This window comes from Aethalodelphis obliquidens, unplaced genomic scaffold (genome assembly GCF_003676395.1).
Source record: "Aethalodelphis obliquidens isolate GAN/ISIS:26980383/991018 unplaced genomic scaffold, ASM367639v1 scaffold35, whole genome shotgun sequence".
In the NCBI taxonomy this organism is placed as follows: domain Eukaryota; kingdom Metazoa; phylum Chordata; class Mammalia; order Artiodactyla; family Delphinidae; genus Aethalodelphis; species Aethalodelphis obliquidens.
In genome coordinates, this window is record NW_020837979.1 from 10,120,623 (window position 1) to 10,143,338 (window position 22,716).

Sequence of the window (22,716 nt, forward strand, 5' to 3'; positions counted from 1 at the left end):
TGGGTGGCAGTTAGGGTCAGGGGGGATGTGCACTGAGAGGGGTCTGGAGCAGAGAGAGGGCCGCCCCATTTTCTGTGTCGGGTGGCTCTCGGAAGGAGAGTCCTTGAGCTGAGTCCTGCATGGTGACCGGCAGAGCAAGCCCTTTCACACCATCCCCCAGCAAGGGGAGCAGGACCTTGGAGGCGAGGCATGTGATGTGAGCGAGTGACTGTCAGGTTCAGGCTGAGCATCGAGACATAGGCATCCCAGTTCCCGGGCTGGAGAGGCTGGCCAGAGGGTGACTGTGGCGGTGATGGCGGGTCCTCACTGCGGGGAGCCCTGTGCGCCCTGAGTGCGGGGTTGAGAACCTTCCACCTTCCCTGCAAGTGATGGGGGTCATGGCCCATCACTTCAGCCATGGTCATGGCTGAAGGTGGAGTCAAGAATGCCCCTGGGGCTCCCGTTTGTGGCTGGGGAAGATAGGATGCCATTCGTGGACATGGAAGCGCAGAGCCCTACGGAGTCCAAATTGCAGTGGGTTCTGTGCTCTCCCTCTCAATCTGTTGTCCCCCGAGTTCACTCTAGACCCCCATGGGGTGAGCTTTCTGTGTGCTGTACCCCTTGCCTTTCCCTCACCGCCCCAAGAAGGCCTCCTCCAGCTGTCTTGTGTGCCAAGCACCAGCTGAGCTGCTGCAGAGATTCAGGAAACAAAGATCTTGAGGGCTAATTTCTTTCACATATTAAATGTACGTTATTCTGCCTTATGTCAGCTTTAAGCAGCCACTAAGGGCAGTCAGGCCCCATAAGTTAGTCTTCAGCTAAATGCGAAGATCGTGTTATTGAAACAAGATCTTTCTAGCTGACGGTACTCCAAATGCACGCTTTGGTGCCTGTTAAATCTATTTATGGTTTCCTGATCCCCACCCCCACCCCTACCTCTATCCCTCCATCCACCGGAACATTAGAAGGAACTTGTAAAATGAGGACACTGTTAAGAAAGGAAGATGGCATCCAGCATTTGTTTGTTTACATATCTGTTGCTGAAAATGATCAAGATCGATTTCAGAAGCATGTATTCGAATGTACGCTTACATGACCAAAGAGGTTGTATCATCCAACAATTGTTTTCTCTTCTGAAAGGCTAAGTAATAAAAAGCAGACTCTTCATTTGACATGAAAAGGGAAAAGGAGGAGAAATTGGGAAGTAATGTATTCAATTATAGGAGCCTTTTGCCAAGACCTTATTGATTTCATGTTTTGACAATTTCAGTCAAGCTTTAGTGGCGAAAAGATTGAGAAACAGGTCAGATCAAACATGTGTGTCCCCCCGTGCCCGTCCCACTCCTGGATCTTTTATGTGCCTGACAAAAACAGTCAGGTCTTGGCTAGGAAAGGGCTCTGTCTTTGGGGTCTGTTCATATTGCCAGCCCCAGACCAGAGCCTGGAGGACAGTGCAGGTGAGAGAAGAGTCTGCAAAGACCCTGGTAATCCCCCCAAAACCTGCAGACGCTGTAGCTGCCATGCAGTGAGAAGGCTGACCTGGAGCCGCACACACCTTGCTGTGTATACTCCTCTCTACTGAATTTCCTCTCGCGATTTCTATGCCCTCTGAATCCAATTGCATTCCACCCCTTCCCCTGGAATCGACCTCGACTCCCAGCATCTGTGAGGGAGGGTCCTTCATGTGCTCATTGGCCCTGACCACTGGGCTGGGTGCCAGGCAGGTCGCAGTCCTGCCCTGGTCAGAGCAGCGTGGCAAGGGCTCCGATGGATGGATGTGCCCACTTGGCAGGAGGGAGACCAGAGCGGGGAACCTGGGGGAGGGGGAGCTGTCGGTGAGGGAGGTGGAGAGAAGGGGACGTGCACATCTCTGAAGCAGTGGAGGGAGTGCTCTGAGACTGGACAGTTAGGGTGGAGGGGAGCCTTTGAATGCACGCGTATGGAGAACCTGCTCCCAGCACCGTAGGGGAGGATGCTTTCTCTGCTGCTGTGGCCCAGGCTGTCTGTGGGGGAGCCCTCTGTGTGAACAGCGAGGGCCGAGGGAAGGGGGCCAGGTCTGTGCTCACACAGCTTTGTTGGCAGCTGGGGACAAGGCACGCCCTGGCAGACCAGATACATCTGTGTTCCAGATCTAGGGACAGTTACTGGACTTGCCTGGGACTCACCCTAAAACCAGAATGTCTTCACCATCCACGGCCAGCGCTGCGGAGCATGTGTGTGTGTTGGGGAGGTCCCCAATGCTGGGCACCTTCATACTATCATAGCAGCCATCGTTCTCATGGTGTGTTTGTGTGGGAATCCCAGCCTTGCACCCAGGTGACTCATCTCCCCACACAAGGGCTCTTCCACCCCCTCAGCCCTGCAATGCTGCCACCTGCCACCTTCTGAGGGAAGGGGGGATTCTGGTGCAGTGAGCCTAGTGCAGAGCTGGGGCCCAGCAAGGGTCTCGGGGTGGGGTGGGGTGCTAGAGCCAAGGGCCCTGGGTTCAAGCTCTGACCCAGGCTCTGAGATGAGCATGAACCTCATGGCGGGCCCCTCCCCTCAGGTCCCCAAAGCCAGGACACAGCCCTCTCTGGGGCATCTTGAGAACATTTGCTTCTCCTCATAGGAAACAAGCTGGAACAGTGGACATAAGGGTGCCCTCCAGTGTCCTTTCTCATATATACATACACACACACACACACACACACACACACACACACACATACTCTGCGCATATAGTAGGATGTTGGCTGAGATTTATTTAACTGGCTCTCCTGGAATTGTAGCTCAGGTTCAAAGCTTAGGGTAAAGGTATCAAGAATCCCATATTCCCAGTTCAGGAAGCCACCAGTGAGCTGACAGCTGGTGGACCCAACCACCCTGCTGTCTTTGAGAAGTTAGTGGGAGACAAACCAGCACCTTCCCATTGGTGCAGGAAGAGGGTGGCAGAATTGGGGAGAGGGCAGAGTTCAGGGAGAGAGGCTGCAGGTGGTGGGAAGGGGGTCCTCTGCTCAAAGCCACCCAGAGGGAACCAAGCTTAATCTGGAAACAAACCTGAAGAGAAAAGGGAGAAATAACATGGTGGGCAAACACATAAGAAAAGAGGGATAGAGGGGACAGGAGAAAAGACATCTCAAACGACACAGGAAAAAAGACAGAAATGCAGACACAGAAATATGATAGGAGAGAAAAAAATAGAAAAACAAAACCCCAGAAAAAAATAGAAAAAATACAGGGCTTTCCTGGTGGCGCAGTGGTTGGGAGTCAGCCTGCTGATGCAGGGGACATGGGTTCGTGCCCCGGTCCGGGAAGATCCCACATGCTGCGGAGCGGCTGGGCCCGTGAGCCATGGCTGCTGAGCCTGCGTGTCCGGAGCCTGTGCTCCGCAACGCGAGAGGCCACAACAGTGAGAGGCCCGTGTACCGCAAAAAAAAAAAGAAAAACTACAGAAATGCAGAAAACTCCAGAAACATTAAAAATATAGACAAGGGAAAAGTGGTGAAGTAAGGTTACCAAAAAAGAGAGAAAGGAGTCATTTTGGGAGAGAAATACAGAAAGATGAAAAAAAGATATTAAAAAATACTGGAAGGCAGAAAAATATATATGGACCACCCCCCCCCCCAACACACACACAAAAACAAGACAGAAAGTCAAACAGGAAGAGAGGCAGGAAGGTGGAGGTGTGGGCTGAGTAGGTGAGGACTGGCCTTGTGGGGATGGCGGCAGAAGCCTCGTGCTCTGGCCACACCAAGGGTGCTGTCAGAGGGAGATGCAGACTGGACCCAGGGAGACCCCAGCCTCCCCAGCCAGGGCTGAGTGGGAAGCACACGGGCTACAGAGGGATCTACAGCAAAACAGAGGTGAGGCCAGGTGAGCATGTGCTGGAGGCGGGGTAGGTCTGGCAAAGCCAGGCCACAGGCTCTACCTACTACAGAGAAGGAAAAGAAGAGAAAAAAGGAGAAGAAAAAGACTGTGCAGCCTGGATGATTTGGGGTGCACCATTTCCATTACTCTATGAGGTGATCATCTGCTGGGCAGGTACAGGGTTTACTCTCTCCTGGACAAGGGCTCACAAGTCTAGGGGGTGGGCTGCTGAGGACAGTGGGAGCAGCTCTCCTGAGGGAGAAAAGTGGAAAGTGAGGGAAAAATCATTGTTTGACCTCCTTTACTTCATATAACTTGTTTAAGTAACTGCATATTGTATTGTTCTCCATATTGGGTGGGCATAATTTAAGACACGTGGTACCTGAAGTGTGTTGCAGAATCTGTTATCCAAGCTCGGCGAACGTGTACGGTTATTGGTCAGGACTGGACTCTTCCTTCCACCTGATTCCACCCTCTATCCACAGTAAGGTTAAAAGGAAGAGGGTAGATTTAAGAGTGGGCACCGAAAACAAATTCAAAGGACATAGCAAATGGATTTGGGGCTGAGTACCAAGGGACGAATGCTTTAAATGCTGCCAAAACAGGAGCCTAGGGGCTCCAATCAAGATGGCGGAGTAGACAGATGTGGAACTCACCTCCGCCCACAAATACATCAAAAATACATCTGCAAATGGAACAATTCTCACAGAACACCTACTGAACACTAGCAGGAGACCTCAAACATCTGAAAGGACAAGAAAGATCTCCACATGGCTGGGTAGGATTGGTTAATAAAAGACATGAACTAATTTAAAAAAAATAAATAAGACGGAAGCCCAAAGAATGCGGAAGACAGGCACGGTGAGTCCGCGGCTAAAGCTGGGCCCCTTGCTCTTGCTATCTACCCCCTCTGCCCTCCTGTTGTGAGTTGAGTTGTGTACCCCCCCACTCCAAAAGATATGTTCAGTCCTAACCCCCAGTATCTATAAAAGGGACCTTATTTGGAAATAGGGTCTTTGCAGACATAACCAAGTTAAAATGAGGTCGTAGTGAAGTAGGGTAGGCCTTACTCCAATATGACTGGTGTCCTTACAGGAAAAGGAGAGACCTAGAGACACAGAGGAGAATGGTTTGTGAAGATGGAGGCAGGTATTAGGTATTCAAGTCATTGGTTCACAAGCCAAGGAATGCAAAGGTTGCTGGCAACCACCAGAAGCTAGGAGAGGCAAGGAAGGCTTCTCCCCTAGAGCCTCTGGGGGGAGCATGGCCCTGCCCATACCTAGATTTTGGACTTCCAGCCTCTCGAACTGTCAGAGAAAAGTGTCTGTTGTTTTAAGTCATCAAGATGGTGGTGATTTGTCACAGCACCTCTAGGGAACTAATACAGCTCCTTAGTGTGGCTTTTAACTGTTCTTACACCCACAAGGTGGCTGAGTTCCAAGCAGGAAACTAGAAAAAGGACAAAAAGAAGAAGGCATATGTCAGCTCAGGCTCTCTTTTATCAGGAAAACAGTTTTCACAGAAGCACCACCCAGTAAACCTCTGCCTACTTTCATTGGCCGTGGGGGTCCCATGTCTAAGCCTGGTTGCAAAGGAGTCTGGGGAGGTGAGCATTTAAAAAATGTCAGCTTTTTACTTTATGTATATATAAATATAATTATAAACATATATATTGTAAAATAATATATATGATTTGTATATATTAAAATTCACCAATTTCAAGTGTTTTATCAATGAGCTTTGATGAATGCATATGGTCCTATAATCACCACCACAATAGAACATTTCCATCACCCTAAAAACATTTCTTTGTGCCCCTTTTCATCTCATCCCTTCCCCCGACTCTGACTCCTGGAAAACATTGATTTTTCTTTTGCTGTAGGTTTGCCTTTTTTATAATATAATATAAATGGAATAGCATAGTGCATAGTCTCTTATGTCTGGCTTCTGTTACTTAACAAAATGCTTTTGAGATCCATCCAAGTCGTTGGGTGTTCCTTTTTAATGTGGGGTACTGTTCCTTGGTACAGATGCACTACAATTTGTTTATCCATTAACCAGTTGGTGGGTATGTGGATTGATTCCAGTTTTGCTAGTATGAACAAAGCTTCTGTGAACATTCTCGTGCAAGTCTCTGTATGGACATATGTTTTTATTTATCTTTTGTAAATATCTAGGAGTGGAATGGCTGGGTTCATAGTAGGTATATGTTTAACTCTATAAGAGACTGCCAAGCTGCCTTCCAAAGCGGCTGAACCACTTGCATTCCCAACAGCAATAACTTCTAGTTGCCCTGCATCCTCAGTATTTAACATAGCCTGTCTTACTCATTTGAGCCATTCTAGTGGGTGTGGAGTGGTATTTCATTGTGGTCTTGATTTGCATTTCTCAAATCTTTTTCATGTGTTTATTTGCCATTCGTTTGTATTGTTTGGTGAAGTGTCCGTTCAAATTTCTCGCCTGTTTGTTTAACTGGATTTTGTTTTCTTGCTATTGAACTGTAAGTTGTCTTTATAAATTCTGTATGGAAGCCCTTTATTATATATGTGATTCACAAATAGTTTCTCTTAATCCATTACCCATGGTTTCATTTTCTTAAGAGTGTCAGAAAGAACAGAATTTTAATTTTGGTGAAGTTCAACCTTTTTGTGTCATGTATCACGAAATCTTCAGCTACCCCAACATCACTAGAATTTTCTCACGTAGTTTCTTCCAGAAGTTTTGTAGATTTCCCTCTTCCATTTAGGTTCATGATCCACTTGGAGTTTACTTCTGTATATGATGTGAAGTAAGGGTGAGGTTCATGTGTTTGTTCGTTTTTGCATGTGGCTATTCAGTTGTTCTAGCACCATTTGGTGAAAAGACTGTTTTTTCCCCATTCAGTTACCTTGGTGACTTTGCTGAAAATCAGTTGACCATGCATGTGTGGCTCTATTTCTGGACTCTCTACTTTATTCCATTCATCTACATTTCATTCTTATCCCAATACCATACTGTTGTGTTTACTGTCGCATTAGAGTAAGTGTTGAAATAAGTTATTGAATCGTCCACCTTTTTTTTTTTTTTTCCTCAAAATTGTTTTGACTATTCTAAGTCCTCTGTATTTCCATATGTTTTACAATCAGCTTCTCAATTTCGACAAAAATATCTGCTGGGATTTTTTTTTTTTTTTTTTTTTTTTTTTTTTTTTGCGGTACGCGGGCCTCTCACCGTTGTGGCCTCTCCTTTTGCGGAGCACAGGCTCCGGACGCGCAGTCTTAGCGGCCATGGCTCACAGGCCCAGCCGCTCCGTGGCATGTGGGATCCTCCCAGACCGGGGCACAAACCCATGTCCCCTGCATCGGCAGGCGGACTCTCAACCACTGCACCACCAGGGAAGCCCTCTGCTGGGATTTTGATTGGCATTGTGTTGAATCTGTAGATCAAGGTGAGAAGAAATAATGTCTTAGCAATATGTAGTTCTCTGACCCACAAGCACCGTATATCTCTCCCTTTATTTACGTGCTCCTTTTAAATTTCCTTCTGCAACATTTTTTTCAGTTTTCATGTACAGATATTGCAAGTACTTTGTAAAAGGTGTCTGTAAATATGTCATATGTTTGATGTTACAGCAACAGCATTGAAATTTCAAGTTCCCATTGTTCATTTCTAGAATACAGAAATACAATTGACTTTTGTATGTCAGTCTTGTATCTCGTGATTTTGCTTAATTGGCTTATTAGTCCTGGTAGCTTTATTATATATTCCTTAGGATTTTCTACATAAAACATCATGTCTTTTTGTATGAAGACTGTCTTACTTACTTATTTCCAAATTCTAGGCCTTTAATTTCTTTTTCTTGCTTTATTGCTGTGGCCAGGACCCCCAGTACAATGTTGATTAGAAGTGGAGATAATGGACAGCCTCATCTTCTTTCTGATCTTAGGGGGAAAACACTCAGTCTTTGGCTATTAAATATGACGTTAGCTGAGGCTTTTTTGTAGATCCTCTGTAGGGAGTTAAGTGTTTTTAACTGGGTATATTGCTACCCAAAGCTATTTGGGGTGTTTCTAGGAAAGAAAAAGGGGGAATGGATATGGGCATCCACCAAAGATAAGGCAGCAGGGGTTTCTTTATGAGTTCAGCTCTGTCTTAGCTGTATGATGACTTATTAGGAAACAAGCATTTATTTCCCTTAGAGACTTTAAGTGTGGGGTGTGGTTCACACCAAACCTGACCAGGTGTGACAATACATCTTTATAAACTGTGTATTTGGGAAGGACAGGTGTTGGCCAGGGAACTAACTCCCCATGAGTCCATTGGGAGGCAGTGTACCCTGTGATTAGGAACGTGGGCTCAGAAAGCTGGGTACCCAGTCCAAACCCAGCTCTGCAGCCTTGGGCAAGTTCCTCAGCCTATCTGTGCCACAGTTTTCCACCTGCAAAATGAAGATAATAAAAGGTATCATTAATGCTTACCTGCAGGGCTTCTGAAAGCTAAATGAACAGATGCACATAAGGGGCTTAAAACAGTGTCTGTTACCTGGTGCGTTTTAAGAAGGGTTTGTTTTGCACGAGGCTAATCTACACACAAGTTTTCAGGAGCAGCTCTACCACTTGAAGGAAACAACAACCATGTCACTTTTGAAATCCTTTCTCCAAAAACCTCATGTTAAGATTTTGTAACGTTGCAGGGCTAGATATTTGATTTCTGTTTTTTACAATGTTTTTGTACAATAAGTACATTTAAACGTTCTGTGCATTGCAAAGGCAATTGTCAGTGGGGTTACAGTTGCGGACAGTGACACTCTGTAGTTAGCACTGAGTCTACACTTGGAGGCTGAACCAGAGTTTGATCTTCTGGTCTGCTCGCTTTGACCAGTGGATCATGGGATGGAGTGTGCCCCACACACCTCTCAAAGGCCACCATGCCTAGGCATGTGGACCAATGTGCAGCCCTCAGTCGGCTTCCTGCCAATCAACTAACTCAAGGGACCAGAGGCTTCTCAGTCGGTTGCTTCCCTGGGCATCTGCCCTCGTAAAGTTGCCTTCCTATCGCCACATTCCAAGTCCTGGGTGCTGTCCAGTGGGGGGTGAGTCGTGCCAGGCTTTCTGTCTGGGAAGTGGCCAGTGCCAGGGGCCACTTGCCAGCAAGGATGAGGTTACACTGAGCCTTCTCGAGTGGGTCCTGCAGCAGTACAGTGATGTTGACATGTAAGGAAAAGCACCCAGGAGCTGGTTGGCAGGCCTTCAAGGGGCCTTTCCCCTTAACTTGAACTTGCTTTTTACTTCTGCCTCATCCTGTTGGAGGGGTTAAGCCACAGCCAGTTTTGCAAAAGTCCCTCTGCAAGCTTTTCCCATGTGATGTCCCTTCTTCAAGCAGGGTTCCACGTGGTCTGGCCAGTTCTCTGTCCCTGCTTTTCTCTTGATCAGTCCTGTGAAAACTTACTTTACACGTTGACTTAAAAAAAATCTAAAAGTGTCCGCAATTCTACCTGGACACCTCCACATTATAGTTGATCCTTCGTCTCTCCTTCCCATGCAGTGGTGGAGGGCAGCTGATCCACATTTAGGGGGGCCTGTCCACTGGGCTTCAGCATGGATTTCCGGGCATTTTCCTCTGCAGTGTGATGGGAGAGTTTCAGGACCATGAGTGTGTCTGGCCAGCTGTTGTTCTCGCCTCTGCCAGAGATGTTCTGTGGGCTGTTCCTTTGAGAATCGCCTATCTCCACTGTGTCTTTTCAGTTGTAATTGTGACACCAATGCAGGGAGCAAGACAGACATTATCCTCTCCCTCCACTGTCATGAGATGCCCCAGTTGTGGTGGGGACCCCGAGGCGCATGTGACACGGTCCTCTGAGCTGTGCCTGCCGCCCCAGGTAATCATGCTAAATTATACATGGGTAGAGGCTTTCTGTGCTGCCAGTTTTTCCACTGGAGCACAAAGCTCTCTGTTACAGGAGGATTTTTACAAAGGAGTCCGTCCTCCAGGCCCTGGAAGAACTGGGGAGCTGGGGAAGGCAGGTGACCTTCCAACCAGAGGACTCGGGGTATGAGTTGGAAGCAAATGGGAAGCAGATTCAGACAGCCTAACTTTCTACTTGAGGGTTATTTCTCTGAGCAGAGAGAATTGCTGAAAGTTTAAATACCAAGCCGTTCAGTTTGCTTCGAGGGGGAGGGTGCTGTCCCCCACCCTAGGCCGGGAGGCCTTTGAGAGGTGTGTGGGGCACACTCCATCCCATGATCAACTGGTCAAAGCGAGCAGACCAGAAGATCAAACTCTGGTTCAGCCTCCAAGTGTAGACTCGGCGCTAACTGCAGAGTGCCGCTGCCCTTCTCCCTGGGGGAAAACAAAGGCAAGAAGAAACAAAAAAAGTCAGAGTGCCAAATTTCACGCCCTGCCCTGGTCAGATAAGAATCCGCCTTCCCGAAATGACTGTGACTGCCGGCTTCGTGATTCGACACCTTTTTCTCTTTTCTGTGTATTTTCTTCATTCTTATTTTATTCCAGTTATATTTCTTCACTTCCCTCTGATTAAAAAACAAAATAAAGCAAACAACTTCCTTCATTAGAGTCACTGAAAGACCATCTTACCCAGAGTAGAGCTGAAAAAAGCTACTCGTTAGGTGAATAAATGACATAAATGTCCTGTGAGTCTGATTTCCACCTTGATGCTCGTCCCCCACACGTGTCAAATACGGCCACTACCAAATGCCAATGCTGCAGATGTGACAGGCATTCAAGAAACAATCTGATGAGAATTTGTAAGATCTACTCTCTTAGCAACTTTCAAATATACAAGCAGTTATATTATTAACTACAGTCCCTGGGCTTTCATCACAAGAAAAAAAAATGTTTGTAACTATGGTGAACGGATGTGAACTAGACTTATGGTGGCGATCATTTTGCAATATACACAAATATTGAATCATTATGTTGTACACCTGAAACTAACATATTGCTATTGTCAGTTATATCTAAATTAAAAAAAAAACATTTTCAATGGCTCAGAAGTGAAATAATTTGTCCTAACCACAAAGGTGGATAGTAATGGGGCTATGGTTTCAACTTTTATCTCTCAAGCCCCAAAGTCCATGGTCTTTCAATTACAAGATTCCTCTAAGAATCTGTACATACATTTCTTAATGAAAATCAAAAGGAATGTTGTTATGGACTGAACGACTGTGTCCCCGCCCCCAAGTTCATGTGTTGAAGCCCTCGTTCCCAATGTGATGGCATCTGGAGATGGGGCCTTTGAGAGGTCATTAGGGTTAGATTAGGTCATGAGGGTGGGAACTTTATGATGGGCTGAGTTTCCTTATAAAAAGAGAAAGAGACCACTCTCGCTCTGCCATGTGAAAATAGAAAAAAGGCAGCCTTCTGCAAGCCAGGAAGAGTTTCACCAGAACCTGACTGTGCTGGTACCCTGATACTGGACTTCCAGCCTCCAGAACTGTCAGGAAACGAATTTCAAGCAAAAGCTTTTAAGCAGAATTTTAAGAAAAAAGAAAAAGAAGAGAAAAAAGAAAAGAAAGAATTTGAAAACATGTGGCAGTACCTGAGTACAAGGGGGGGAGGGGGAAGGGAAGGTGGGTAGGTTCTGTTGTGGATTAGGTTTAAGTAGTTCGTTCTGGTATTTACAGTTCTCCAGGCATGGAGTGACCTGAATAAAAACCGTCTCACGTTCTGTGTCCCTCGCCTTCGAATTGTTTCTTCGACGCCTGTCAGAGCTCAAGAACTGGCAACTGGTGGTGGCCATGCTTGGTATGTGTGAGGAATTAATAGAAGCACGTAAACTGGACTCACAGTATGTTTCTGGCATTTCTCCATCTAACGAATAGCTTTTGGGGGTGACGGGCCAGCCTACAGTAGGTCCGCTTACTGGCTGTACGGAAATGTGCACTGTCTACCATCTGCCTTGCTAGGAAGTTCGATTCTCTCAGAATATCGTCAGCGGTGATTTTTCTGCTGTCAGTTTGGCAGGTGACGACCGAGAACGAGGACTTTTCCAGTGCCTGGAACTCATGTCTTCACCACGTCACCTGCCTGTCTCTGGCACACATTCACAGAGGTCAGTGGGCTCTTGTCAAATATTTGGGATTGAGTGACTTCCGGGTTATCTGGGACTCCGACTCTGCAGAGGAAGGACAGTCCCCACTCTGGTCTGAGCCCTTGTGTTGAATTTAGGGTCCCCAAATAACGCCCCATGTGCTAGGAACACTGACCAAATGACACCCACAAAGCCTAATGTTAAACTCGCCAGGAGCCAGCCGGCTAAATGTTGGCCCCTCAGCAGTGCCCCTCTGCCCAATGGTGACTGTCATTCCCAAATAAACAAACGGGATGGGGGTGGGCAAAGTGAGGGTGTTTTAATGGGATCACTGCCTGAAGAAGTTCAAGTACCGAAACTACTCAAACCCAACCCCCAAATTAGCAAGGACTAGTACCACCTTTTAAAGCTATGGGTTCTCAACCAGAGGGGATCGCGCCCTCCAGGGGACGTTTGGTGACAGTTAGAGACATTTTTAGTTGTTGCATTTGAGCAGGGGTTGCTAGTGGGTAGGGGCCGGGGACACCACACCAGACGGCACCCTCCTCCTCGAAGCAAAGAGCAATCCAGTCCAAAGCGTCAGCGTGCTGAGGGTGAGGAAGTGTGAATGTTCATTTTGGCCTCAAAACACCAAAATCACGTAAAGTAAGATGAAACATTGAAAACAGAGTGAGATCCGTGAAGATATGGCAAATTATTCTTGAAATTATTGCTTAACTCAAGAGACATTTGTTTGTTCATCCCTATGCCCTTCTCCATGGGGGGGAAGTGTGATAAGAGGAAGGCGCTCTCTGCGTTTTTGCTGTGTGGAGTTTTCCATCACACCAGGGGCACTGCCAGCTCCCAGAAGGCAGGACCAGGTTTTGGTCACCACCTCAGCTCCGGGGTCAGGCTGCTGGTCCTGTTGCACCCCTGGGCACTGTCTCAGGGCTGGAATTCCTTGATGGGCTCTGCTAAGAGTCAAGACATCAATCCAGGACTGCCTGCCTCCTGCCCAGCCCCCGAGCTGGGCAGCAGGCAGCTCAGGAGGAGCAAAGTGCCACGTTATTAATGGCTGTGGGGGTGCCCAGGACCCTCGCGCAGAGCCGACAAGAGCTGGATTGGAGTGAGTAGTTTCGGTATAGATGGAGCCAGGCCTCTCCCCTCCCTCTGAGTGCGGTCCAGTGCTTGGGACCCTGGTGAGCCTCATGGCATAGGGCTCAAGAGTAAGGACCGGAATGAGGATGCTCAGGTGAGTGTGCACGTGCTCAGGTGAACTTTCCAAGAGCACAGGCTCTTCACGGGGTCCGGGAGGCCGCCAGGAGCACCATCCCCAGGACCAGCCTTTAAACACAGTGACCACACCCTGTGATAACGATGGCCTCGCAGACACCCCAGACTCTGATTTCTACCTTCTGCTCCCTGGGGCAGAGGAAGGAGGAGGAAGCAGAGGGCCCGAGAAGGTAAAGGAAAGGGCAGAACGTTCCCTCCCCTGTGGGTCAGTAAGGTACAGGATTGGGTTCCTTGGTTTGCAGATTCAGGAGTTTTCATCTGCCTGTACACCCACCGTATATGAGGCTCCGGGGAATTGACGCTCCTTAATCAAAGTCAGAAGGGGCAGATACAGAAACCAGAATGCCAGTTCACGCATCACAAACCCAAACCCAGCTGCTGAGTCCCCGCGCGTGCTCCATCCTCGCTGTGGGGACAGCTCCACGTGGGATTCGGTTATCGTCAGAAGGTGCCAAGGCTGGACCATCTGGACAGCTCTTCGGGGCGAGGGAGCGGGATTGAGCTCCATGCTGACCTGCCCGCCGCGGATTCTGGAGCCCATGGGGGCTTGCTTCCTGGACTGGCTTGGTGCTCTCAGCACCTACCTCACCCCTAGGAAATTTAGGTAAACCACCCCTCTTCTGTCAGTGGGTTATTTTTCCAGATGTGTTGATCAGGCTGAGACTTATCCGGGATGTGGAATAACGCTCAAGACACGCTTACGGAAGGCGAGTATGTCCCAGGCCTTCTCCTCTGCTTTGCGTACCTTTATGGCTCAGTTCTCCGGGGTGCTGTGTCCCCAGCACCTGGGCTCCTCCCTCTGGGGTCCCGTGTACTCACCAGATCTTGCCCTTCCTGGGACACAAGGATGAACCCTGTGGACTCCAGGTCTCACCTTCATTTACAAAATGTAGATAACGTGATATTTACCTCGGGGAGGGGCATTGAGAAGATACTTGAATGCCCTTACCTTAGCACCTGACCCATGGTTAGTGTTCAATAAAACTTTTTTTCTTACTGTTAATTACTAATCTACAGAGACCTTAGTTCCCATAACCAAAGTGGAACATTTAGATCCTTTTTCTTAAGAGGAAGAAACAGAGAAAGATTAAACGGGTTAGGTTCCAATGTATGAAGTCTTAACACCAGGAAGAAATGTCAAGGATTTGATGTTACCACAGCACCAAAGAAATCCAGATTAATTCTGAATCTTTTATTGGTTAATAACCACGGTAAGCAAGAGTGATGATTTCTAGGAAATTGCCCTCCAGTTCCACGACAGATGAAGAGGACCTGGCCGTAGAAAGTCACAGAAGAAAAATCATAAGGATAACAAGAAAAGTAATAGGACTCAATGACAGCGTCTAGAAATCCTAGGAATGTTTTGAAATAGAGAAGTCCATCCATAATGAGGAGGTCTGTAAGGATACAGAATGGGTTCTAATGATAGGAATGCCCTGAACACACTACCCAGGAAAAATTTAGTCAGCCTGTCATTACATTCAAATAGAACGCACCCCACCCCCACCCCCCACCCCGCCCCTGCCCCGGGAAGAGGTCTCCAGGGGCCGGGAGAGGAGGTAGAAGGAGCCCATCTGTCTTCTTTGACTGGACCCAGATGTTGCCTTTGGAGACTTTTGAAGGAATCACACAAAGCGGGAAGGGAAGGATCAGGCTGCGAACGCACAGACCTGAGCGTCACCCCAGATGAAAATGAGGTCCACATCTAGCCATTTTTATAAGGAACAAACGGAAAGAAAGCCTTCTGGCATCAGTTTCCATTTGTCACCTGAAGACTCAGGAAAACCGTGTTGGAAATAAAAATGTTAAGCAGTCTCTAGTGGTTTCTAAAGTGGGATGTAACCATTACGATGATAAATGATTCCTTTTCTCTGATAACACATTTTTATCTTGCCCTAGAAATAGCAGTGCTGAAGCACGGTACTGTCTGAACCCCTAAGGGTGTACCAGTTCCTAAACCAAAAAAGAGACACGAAGCACTTTTATTAAATAAATTACATCCGGCATTCTCCAGCTCTGTGCAGAATTATCTCTTCGTTTTCTTTCTCAGAGCTTGTGAGTAGTCCTCATTATGCTTCAGGAAGTCCCTTTTCTGGTTCTTAATAAAGTGACTAAGAGTTTAGAATGTTTGCATTAAGCGCAGGTTGTAGCTATAATTAGAATATATAAGTAGTGTGGATTTCTGCCTATCGGAGGACCAATTTCCGACTCGTCTCAAGGATGTATTTGCTTCCAAACAGGACGTCCTTTGTTAATAAAAATGTGATCACGTGCGTTATTAAAGCGTCATTTCTGCATTTTATCCGTGAGTCCTTTTTCCAGTATTCATGGGATCAGCATTTCCCTCCCCGTTGTTAATGTGGCTCTTCTTTATGCAAATTACATTCGCCTTGACTTAGCTCTAGCTTTGGCGTTCATCTTCCAGGAAATTACGGGAATACACTTATCACCTCCTTGAATGCACGTTGCTTTATATGCAAGCGCAGAAAAATAAAATGCCACGACTTCATCCCAAAGTCCAGCGTGAGTTTAGGAACTTGTCATCCCCTTACACTAAACTACAGAAGTCCCTCCAAACCCTGAGTCCTCCCAGCTTGAAGGGCAAACATGACCTCTGGGGTGGAACTAAAAGTCAAAAGTCAGCACATCTCGTTCTTTGGATAACGATTTCTGCCATATTCTGCTGTGACCTCTGGAGATGGAGGTCTGGCAGGTGGGGGAGCAGGGTGAGTACCACAGGTGCTCCCTTGGCTGTGACAGCCTGTGTGCCTTCCTCTCCCATCAGCATCCTCTGCTGGGCCCAGGAGTTTGAGGGCAGTCCCAGCGAGCCCTGAGGGCTCCCTCTGATGGAGGGAGGAGCTGGGGTACCCCTGCCGCGCTGCTGACCTTCCTCTTTGTCTGGCACTCATTAAACATATGGGTGGTGGAAGCAGGCAAGGGGATCTGGAGAGCCGAGGGTGGGCAGGTACGATTTGCTGCTAGATCCCAACAGACCAGCATCTTGGAGGCTCCGACAATGGAGAAGAGAAGTACCGTTTCTGGCCTCATTTTCTCTGTCCTTCTCACATGGGGGGACACGTCTCAGACCCATTGTTCCTGAGAGCAAAGGGGGCAACTGGGAGTTGATGGGTCCATGTCAGAGGGTGCGGTGGCCGGGAGGGGCCCCCGTGGATGTCCTGCACACTCTGTGGGACTCTCTGGGTCCCTAATGCCAGAGTCTGGGACAATAGAGAGGCTCCCTCTGGGAACCCAGGAGGTGACAACACATGGGGAGAAGAGAACATGAGAACCGGCACAATATTAGGAGGGAGAGAGGAAGAGAGTGGAGGCACCTGGGTGGAGACTGTTTGGAGTAGGGGGTGCCCTGCTCACATATGTGATGGCTCTTAAAAAGAAGAATTTGTTTAGCCGAACCTGAGTATCAGAGCCCGGAAACCCTGCACAGAGCGTGCAGCTTTGCCACATCGGATTTAAATTTTGTGCCTCATCAAACAGACACAGGAAGAGAGAAAGTTCTAAAATGCCGACGCCCAACTTGGGACCACATTCCGAGCCTTCCCCGTCCTGGGAGAGCAGGCGTGAGGGAGCGTGGCTCCCGGGCTCCAGTGAGGGGAGGAAGATCTCTTCTGCGGCATCACGCAGGCTGCTCCCTTCTTCATAACGCGGGGTTTCCTTCCCTGAAGGCCCAGGCCACGTAGGTGCACTTGAGGTCTGTGTCAGCCAGACCTGAAGACCCCAAAAGTGCTACCTTCTCAAGAAGTGCTGTCACACGACCCTCGCCAGAGCCCCCGGGGACCCTGCTCAGCCCAGCCCCTGGGAGTGTGTCACCTAGGAGGTCCCGAGAGAGCTCTGATAACTCACTCTTCTTTGCTGGAGGTGACAACTTATGAGACAGTTTTATGACAGATGACCTTGAAGATTCTGTCGCACTCGGAAGAGGGAGACGAGGAAAAAGCCGGGTCAGACTCCTGGAGGATATTTGTTTTGCGGAGGCCCATGAGGGACAGAATTCAGCCGCAGTACTTGTACCCAGGCCCTAATAAATGTCACTTACCTTCCGGGCCCCGGGATATTGGCTGACTGGACTGATGGCCTCTGTCTCCACCTATTCGGTGCTTCCTCTGAGCCAGGGCCGTGCTGAGCGCCTGGACCCTGTCACTTCTTCAGTCTCTACAACAACCTCACACAGCCCTTGAGGAAACTCAGCTCAGGGGTGAACAGTCACCTCGGATCACACAGATCTAAGTTGTGGAGCCGGGACTCCGCCCCAGGGCTGGCCGACCCCAAGGCTTTTTAGCATCAGATTTTGAGAAAAGTCCTCCCACCCTCAACTCCCCAAGGGCTTTCCTTCCTGCAGATGAACGCCGAAGAATGGGCATTCTAGTGTTCTTGAACTTTCGGGGTGGGGGGGAGTTTTCTTTGTATTTTATTGAACACATACTTTCCTGGGTTAAAGTTGGCCTGTGTTGCTTTTCGCTCTTCTCACCGCCTTTGTCTCTGAATCATGCTTCTTATCTTTTCTATCTCACAGGCTTTGTGTGAGATTAATGAGCGCTCATTAATCCCCCACCAGGGCAATGAGGGAGGGACCACCATCTACCCAGTTTCCTCCCGAGGAAGCTGAGGCACAAAGACGCTACTTAAGTTGCCCAGGGCCACACAGCAGAAGGGGGATTCAAATCCAGCAGACTGCTGCCATCTGCCCAGTTGGTGGGGCTTATAAGTGCTTGTTGGACCTGAGTCTGGTAGCTGAGCATTGCTAAAGAGGCAAGAAAAATAAACCGTCCTCGCCTTTAGAGAAAAAAAAAAAAGTTTTTTTTTTTTTTTTTTTTTTTTTGCTCCTTTGTACACTGTGTGATCGAAAAATGTACCTTATATGATAAATTGCAAAGACCTGAGCTATAGTCCACACTGACTTTCCAGCTCCTGGTACCTAAGTATTTTCAAAATAAGGCTAATCAGTGTTCAAGTTGGCAGGTGAAATTAACCCAAAAGGTGAAAAAGCAAAAACTTGCACTGCATAACTCTCTGTATTGTGAGATTTCTGCTAGGAATATGATTAAGAATAAGACCTTCTAAACTGTGAATGAAAACTAGAAGCATAGGAAATCTTGTTTTATCATAGCAATTCTAGGTATGATTTTCTATGTTAAAAAAAGATCCCATATCCCATATTCTAAAGTTGAACATATTTGCAATAAACATAAACTTGCATTTAGGTTTTAAAGGACAACATGTTCTAATCTCACAAAACATTTAGCAAATAACCTTTGAGTTCACATGAGCCACCCACACAAAACCCAAAATGAGCTACAGAGAAAACATAGAAAAAGCAACTGTCTGTTGACAACCAGATTTTCTTTCAGTTCTTTGAGTTTTCTGTCTATAAATAATCTGTATGTTTCAAATGTGACCATTTTCTTTCAAGGTGTCTCCTGGCCTGTTCTCATGTAAGTGTGCTTGAAAAACAAGAATTCACTGTGTAAATCATGGACACGATTGAGTTTCTGGAGGGGAGAGCTTCAAAATACATGCTTTTTAGAGACCCAAAGTGTCAAAATGAAGCATTAAGATGATGTGTTCCTTCTTCAGTGCATCTTTATCTTTTATGAAATCTGGAGTTTGATAAATCACCAGAGACAAAAGCCTCATTTTTAACCTAGATCCCAAATGTCACGTGGAAAAATAGTGCTGTGTCTCCTCTTCATGAATTTACCTTTCTCTTTGTTTATGAATTATGGGAATTTGTTTGCAGAGAAAACATAATGCTCTGTTAACTTGAACATGATGGCTTTTACTCAGAAACGTGAGAACTGAAAAGAAAAAAAAAGAGCATTCAATCCTTTGAGGTATAATCATTAAACAAGTTTTGATACATGCTCAAAGTGGCATAAAATGCCGCTTTACATGGGGAAAGGATCACCAGGTAACTAAAAGTGAGGTTTTCATCAGTATTTCATCAGTATTTCACCTCCCCTAACTGACTCAGGACCCCTGATCTGGTCCATCAAAGTGCATGTTGAATCCTCAATGGGGAAATTTTATGTAACATCAGTGTAAATAGAGATGGATGAAGCTATCTATTGGGATTCTTTTTCCTAAGAAATTACTCAGAAATTCTCTCTTGATTGGCAGCTTAGAAAATAAAATACATTCCTACAGATTTCTGTAATTATAGGTGAAAATGGTTCTGTGTCCAAGAGGGCAGCCAAAAGGACTTACAGTCCAGATGGCATCAAACCTCTTCTTCCTGAGACCTGGAGGATAAAAGTGCAGGAACCAAGAGTAAGTTAGCCAAGAAGACATAACATGGCAGAGAAAATGGCTTTTTCAAATGTTCAAAATAGCTATTTTTAAATATGTAACACGGTTTCTTGATGCAATTCCTTGCCTTGTGCATATGTTATAGTTCTTAATTCCTGAGAAGTTTAAGACAGAGTAAATTGTATGCAAACCCGTTCCAGGCCGTGGACACGCGGTTGAGTTTTTCTGATCGTTGTTACAAAGGTTTTTGCAACAACACTAAGGAGGCGCTCAGATTCCATCCTAAGCACCAGAGTTGCGTCCAGCCGCAGCTGCACGGGACCAGCTGCAGCTGCGAGCAGTTGGCCTTGGTTTGCTCTGGTCTTCCCTCTTGCAAGGAACATGCAAACCGTGTTGGTCCTAAGGAATGGGATTAAGGCAGTGCCTTGGACTCTGGGACCAAAATGGCAGGATGTCCTGGGGAAGTTGAGACTTGCTCTGTCTCTCCAACTCCAATTCCCCATGAAGAACAAATCTGGCCGGCCCCAGCCGAGTCCAGCGTCTACTCAGCTGTCCTTCAGAAACAACACTGTTGGAGAACACTGTTTGTTCACGCCTTTATCCACCCATCCTCAGCCAGCAAGTTCTGCTGAAGGCCTGCTGTGTGCCAGGAGGTGTGTTAAGTGCTGGGGATAGAATATCCAGTAAGAAAGGCCCCTGCTCTCAAGGAGCTGGGATGAGAGTTACCCCAGACTTGGTGCACTGGGAGAACATGGGAGAGACGTCGTCCAGTGTGTGGGGTTCATGTGGCTCCCCACAAAGTCCCAGGTGAGGCGATCAGTGCTTGAGACCTGGATATTTTTAGATATACTTAAAAGAAAATTTATTTACTTTTGGCTGCACGGGGTCTCCGTTGCTGCACGTGGGCTTTCTCTACTTGTGGCGAGCGCAGGCTACTGTTGGTTGCGGTGCGCAGACTTCTCATCGCGGTGACTTCTCCTGTTGCAAAGGATGGGCTCTCGGTGCGCGGGCTTCAGTAGTTGTAGCACTTGGGCTCAGTAGTTGTGGCGCACGGGCTTAGTTGCTCCGCGGCATGTGGGATCTTCCCGGACCAGGGCTCGAACCCATGTCCCCTGCATTGGCAGGTGGATTCTTAACCACTGTGCCACCAGGGAAGCCCCGAGACCTTGATTTTTGGTGGATGGGCAAGATTTACCTTTAGTATGTAGGTGGCAAGCACATCACAAGCAGAAGGAAGGGCAAAATGGGAGGCATGAAATGCACGGGTGACTTGGGAAAGCGTTTGTGGTGTGGTGCGTCCAGGATGCAGGGCAAACGTAGAGGGTGGGAGTCGGGGTCCTGCAGGGTCCGTGTGGGCCACGTGTGGGAGCTTTCACTGTCCACCTCCACAGTCAGTGGGGGTCTGGGAGAGATTGAGAGCAGGGGAAGGCATGGCCTGCTTGGGGCGTTAGGGAGAGGCCTCTATCTGTGGTGTGGAGGGGAATCGTGACCAGGGAGGCTGGGCGAGGCTGTCCAGGAGGAAGCTGGGCGGAAAGGAACTCAGAAGCAATGGCGGCAGGACTGGGGCCGAGGGTGGGGTTCCGGAGATGTTACAGGGAAGGAATCTATGGGACCTTGAGAGTGATCAGACGTGAAGGGTGAGGTAGGAGGGAACGCGGAGGCTGACGAGGGAGGGGTTGGCTCTCGCACCGGGTGACCGGACGGGATGAGATTGCACTTGGACCTGGGGCACGAGCGGGGCCTGGAGCATGTAAGTGAGACGCTGAGACAGGGGAAAGGCAGAGAGGACTGGGAGCCACAGAGACACCCCAGTCCTGAGCAGAAGCATCATGTTAAATTGAGAGGAGAACCCCTCAAAATGGAACATCGGAGTGGGTGCCGGGCCCTGGGCAGTGGCTCACGGCTGTCCTGTCCGTGACCCTCCTGGAGTCCACAGATCTTGGTTTTCCAAACTCCGTCAACTCCTGCTCTCTTGGTGGATCAGGGGCAGGGAGGGGCGTGACCTCCAGCCGAGCGTCACTGTCAGACTTGTGCTTCCCGGCAGTTGCGAGGGATCTGCCAGTGGTTGGGACGCTCCCACGGGAAAGGCTGTCTGCCAGGGAGAAGATCGGGTGATGTGGCCACCACCGATGGCTGCCTCTCGCTCTGCCTCCTGGTCTGGACCAGACCCCAGGAAGCATTCCTTGGTCAAGGTGAGACAGGGACCACATCGAATAAGCGAGAGGACACCCCGTGCATCTGAGGGCGGGCAGCTTTCTGCGTACGGGAAGACTGTGGGTTCCAGAGACAGGAGTCCAGCTGAGCTAGGCCCTCATGGCTTCCCAAGTGAATGGGCACGCTTGCTCTGGGCTGAAAGGACTCTTCCCAGAGAATCCGTGATGAGTGAGCTCCCTCTCGTGACATCAAGCCTGGCCCGAGCTGAAGACCACAGATGGATCTCCTTTGCAACCAGCTTCATGGGAAGGAAGATCGAATGGGCGTGTGATGCTGCAGGCATGGGGAGAGGGATACAGCCTCCCTCCCGAGGTCCAGACACTGCAGGCAGGGCTCGGCCCCTCACACGGCTGCCCCTCCTCACAGGAACTGCCCACATCTAGAACTTGGCCGCCGTTTATCCGCGTCTCATTCCCACAGCTCAGACTAGATCCAGGCTTCCCAGACGTCAGTGAGACCCTGTTACTCTTCCCATCCCAGGGGCTGGCCAAACTGGCCTTTTACGTGCCTCTAGCAGTGCAGGCTCTGCTGGTCCATGCTCTCCCCCTGTGTGGGCAGAGTTCTTACAGATTTCAAAGGAGTGGACAGAAGTGTAGTTCATTTGCTTACAAAGTTGGCAGTGCCTCCTACTTGGAGACTTTGGGCTAGCAGTAGGAGAAGGAGTAAGATGTGAACACCGCACCCTCATGCAAGTGGATGCCGCCGAGCCTGGGAGGGGTACCAGTAGTTGGCAGATGGCGCAGGACTCCAAGGTGGCTTCACAGAGGGTCCCTTGGTGCTGGGTCTTGAAGTGTGAATAGGATCCCAAAGTTGGAAGTGTGGCAGTGCATTCCAGGAGGAGGCTACGGTGTGGGCAAAGATGAAGGTGATGAAGCGAAAAGCTTGTCCAGGGGATGCCAGTGCCCCTCTCCCACCAGAAGGGAGGCTTTTGGGGGAGAGGCCAGGAAGAGTACTGAGACGACGAGCCTGGAAGCGTGGGCTGGGAGGGCTGGGTGCGCTGAGCGCTGCACTGCAGAGCTTGGCCTTTGCCGGGTAGACAGTAGGACGCCAGTGGAGGGGCTGGGCTGCAGAGGCACCCTCTGACCCAGGCTCCCTTGAGGGGAATTTTCCTG

General features: G+C 48.5%; 1 protein-coding gene across 1 annotated transcript in view; it reads left to right on the plus strand.

Annotated features, from left to right (window-relative positions):
* Positions 1-22,716, plus strand: part of ACOXL (acyl-CoA oxidase like) — a 332,334-nt gene that overhangs the window by 275,209 nt on the left and 34,409 nt on the right. Inside the window, 1 exon segment of the mRNA XM_027129018.1 lies at positions 11,788-11,875. Within this exon segment, the coding sequence (XP_026984819.1) occupies positions 11,788-11,875 (88 nt within the window).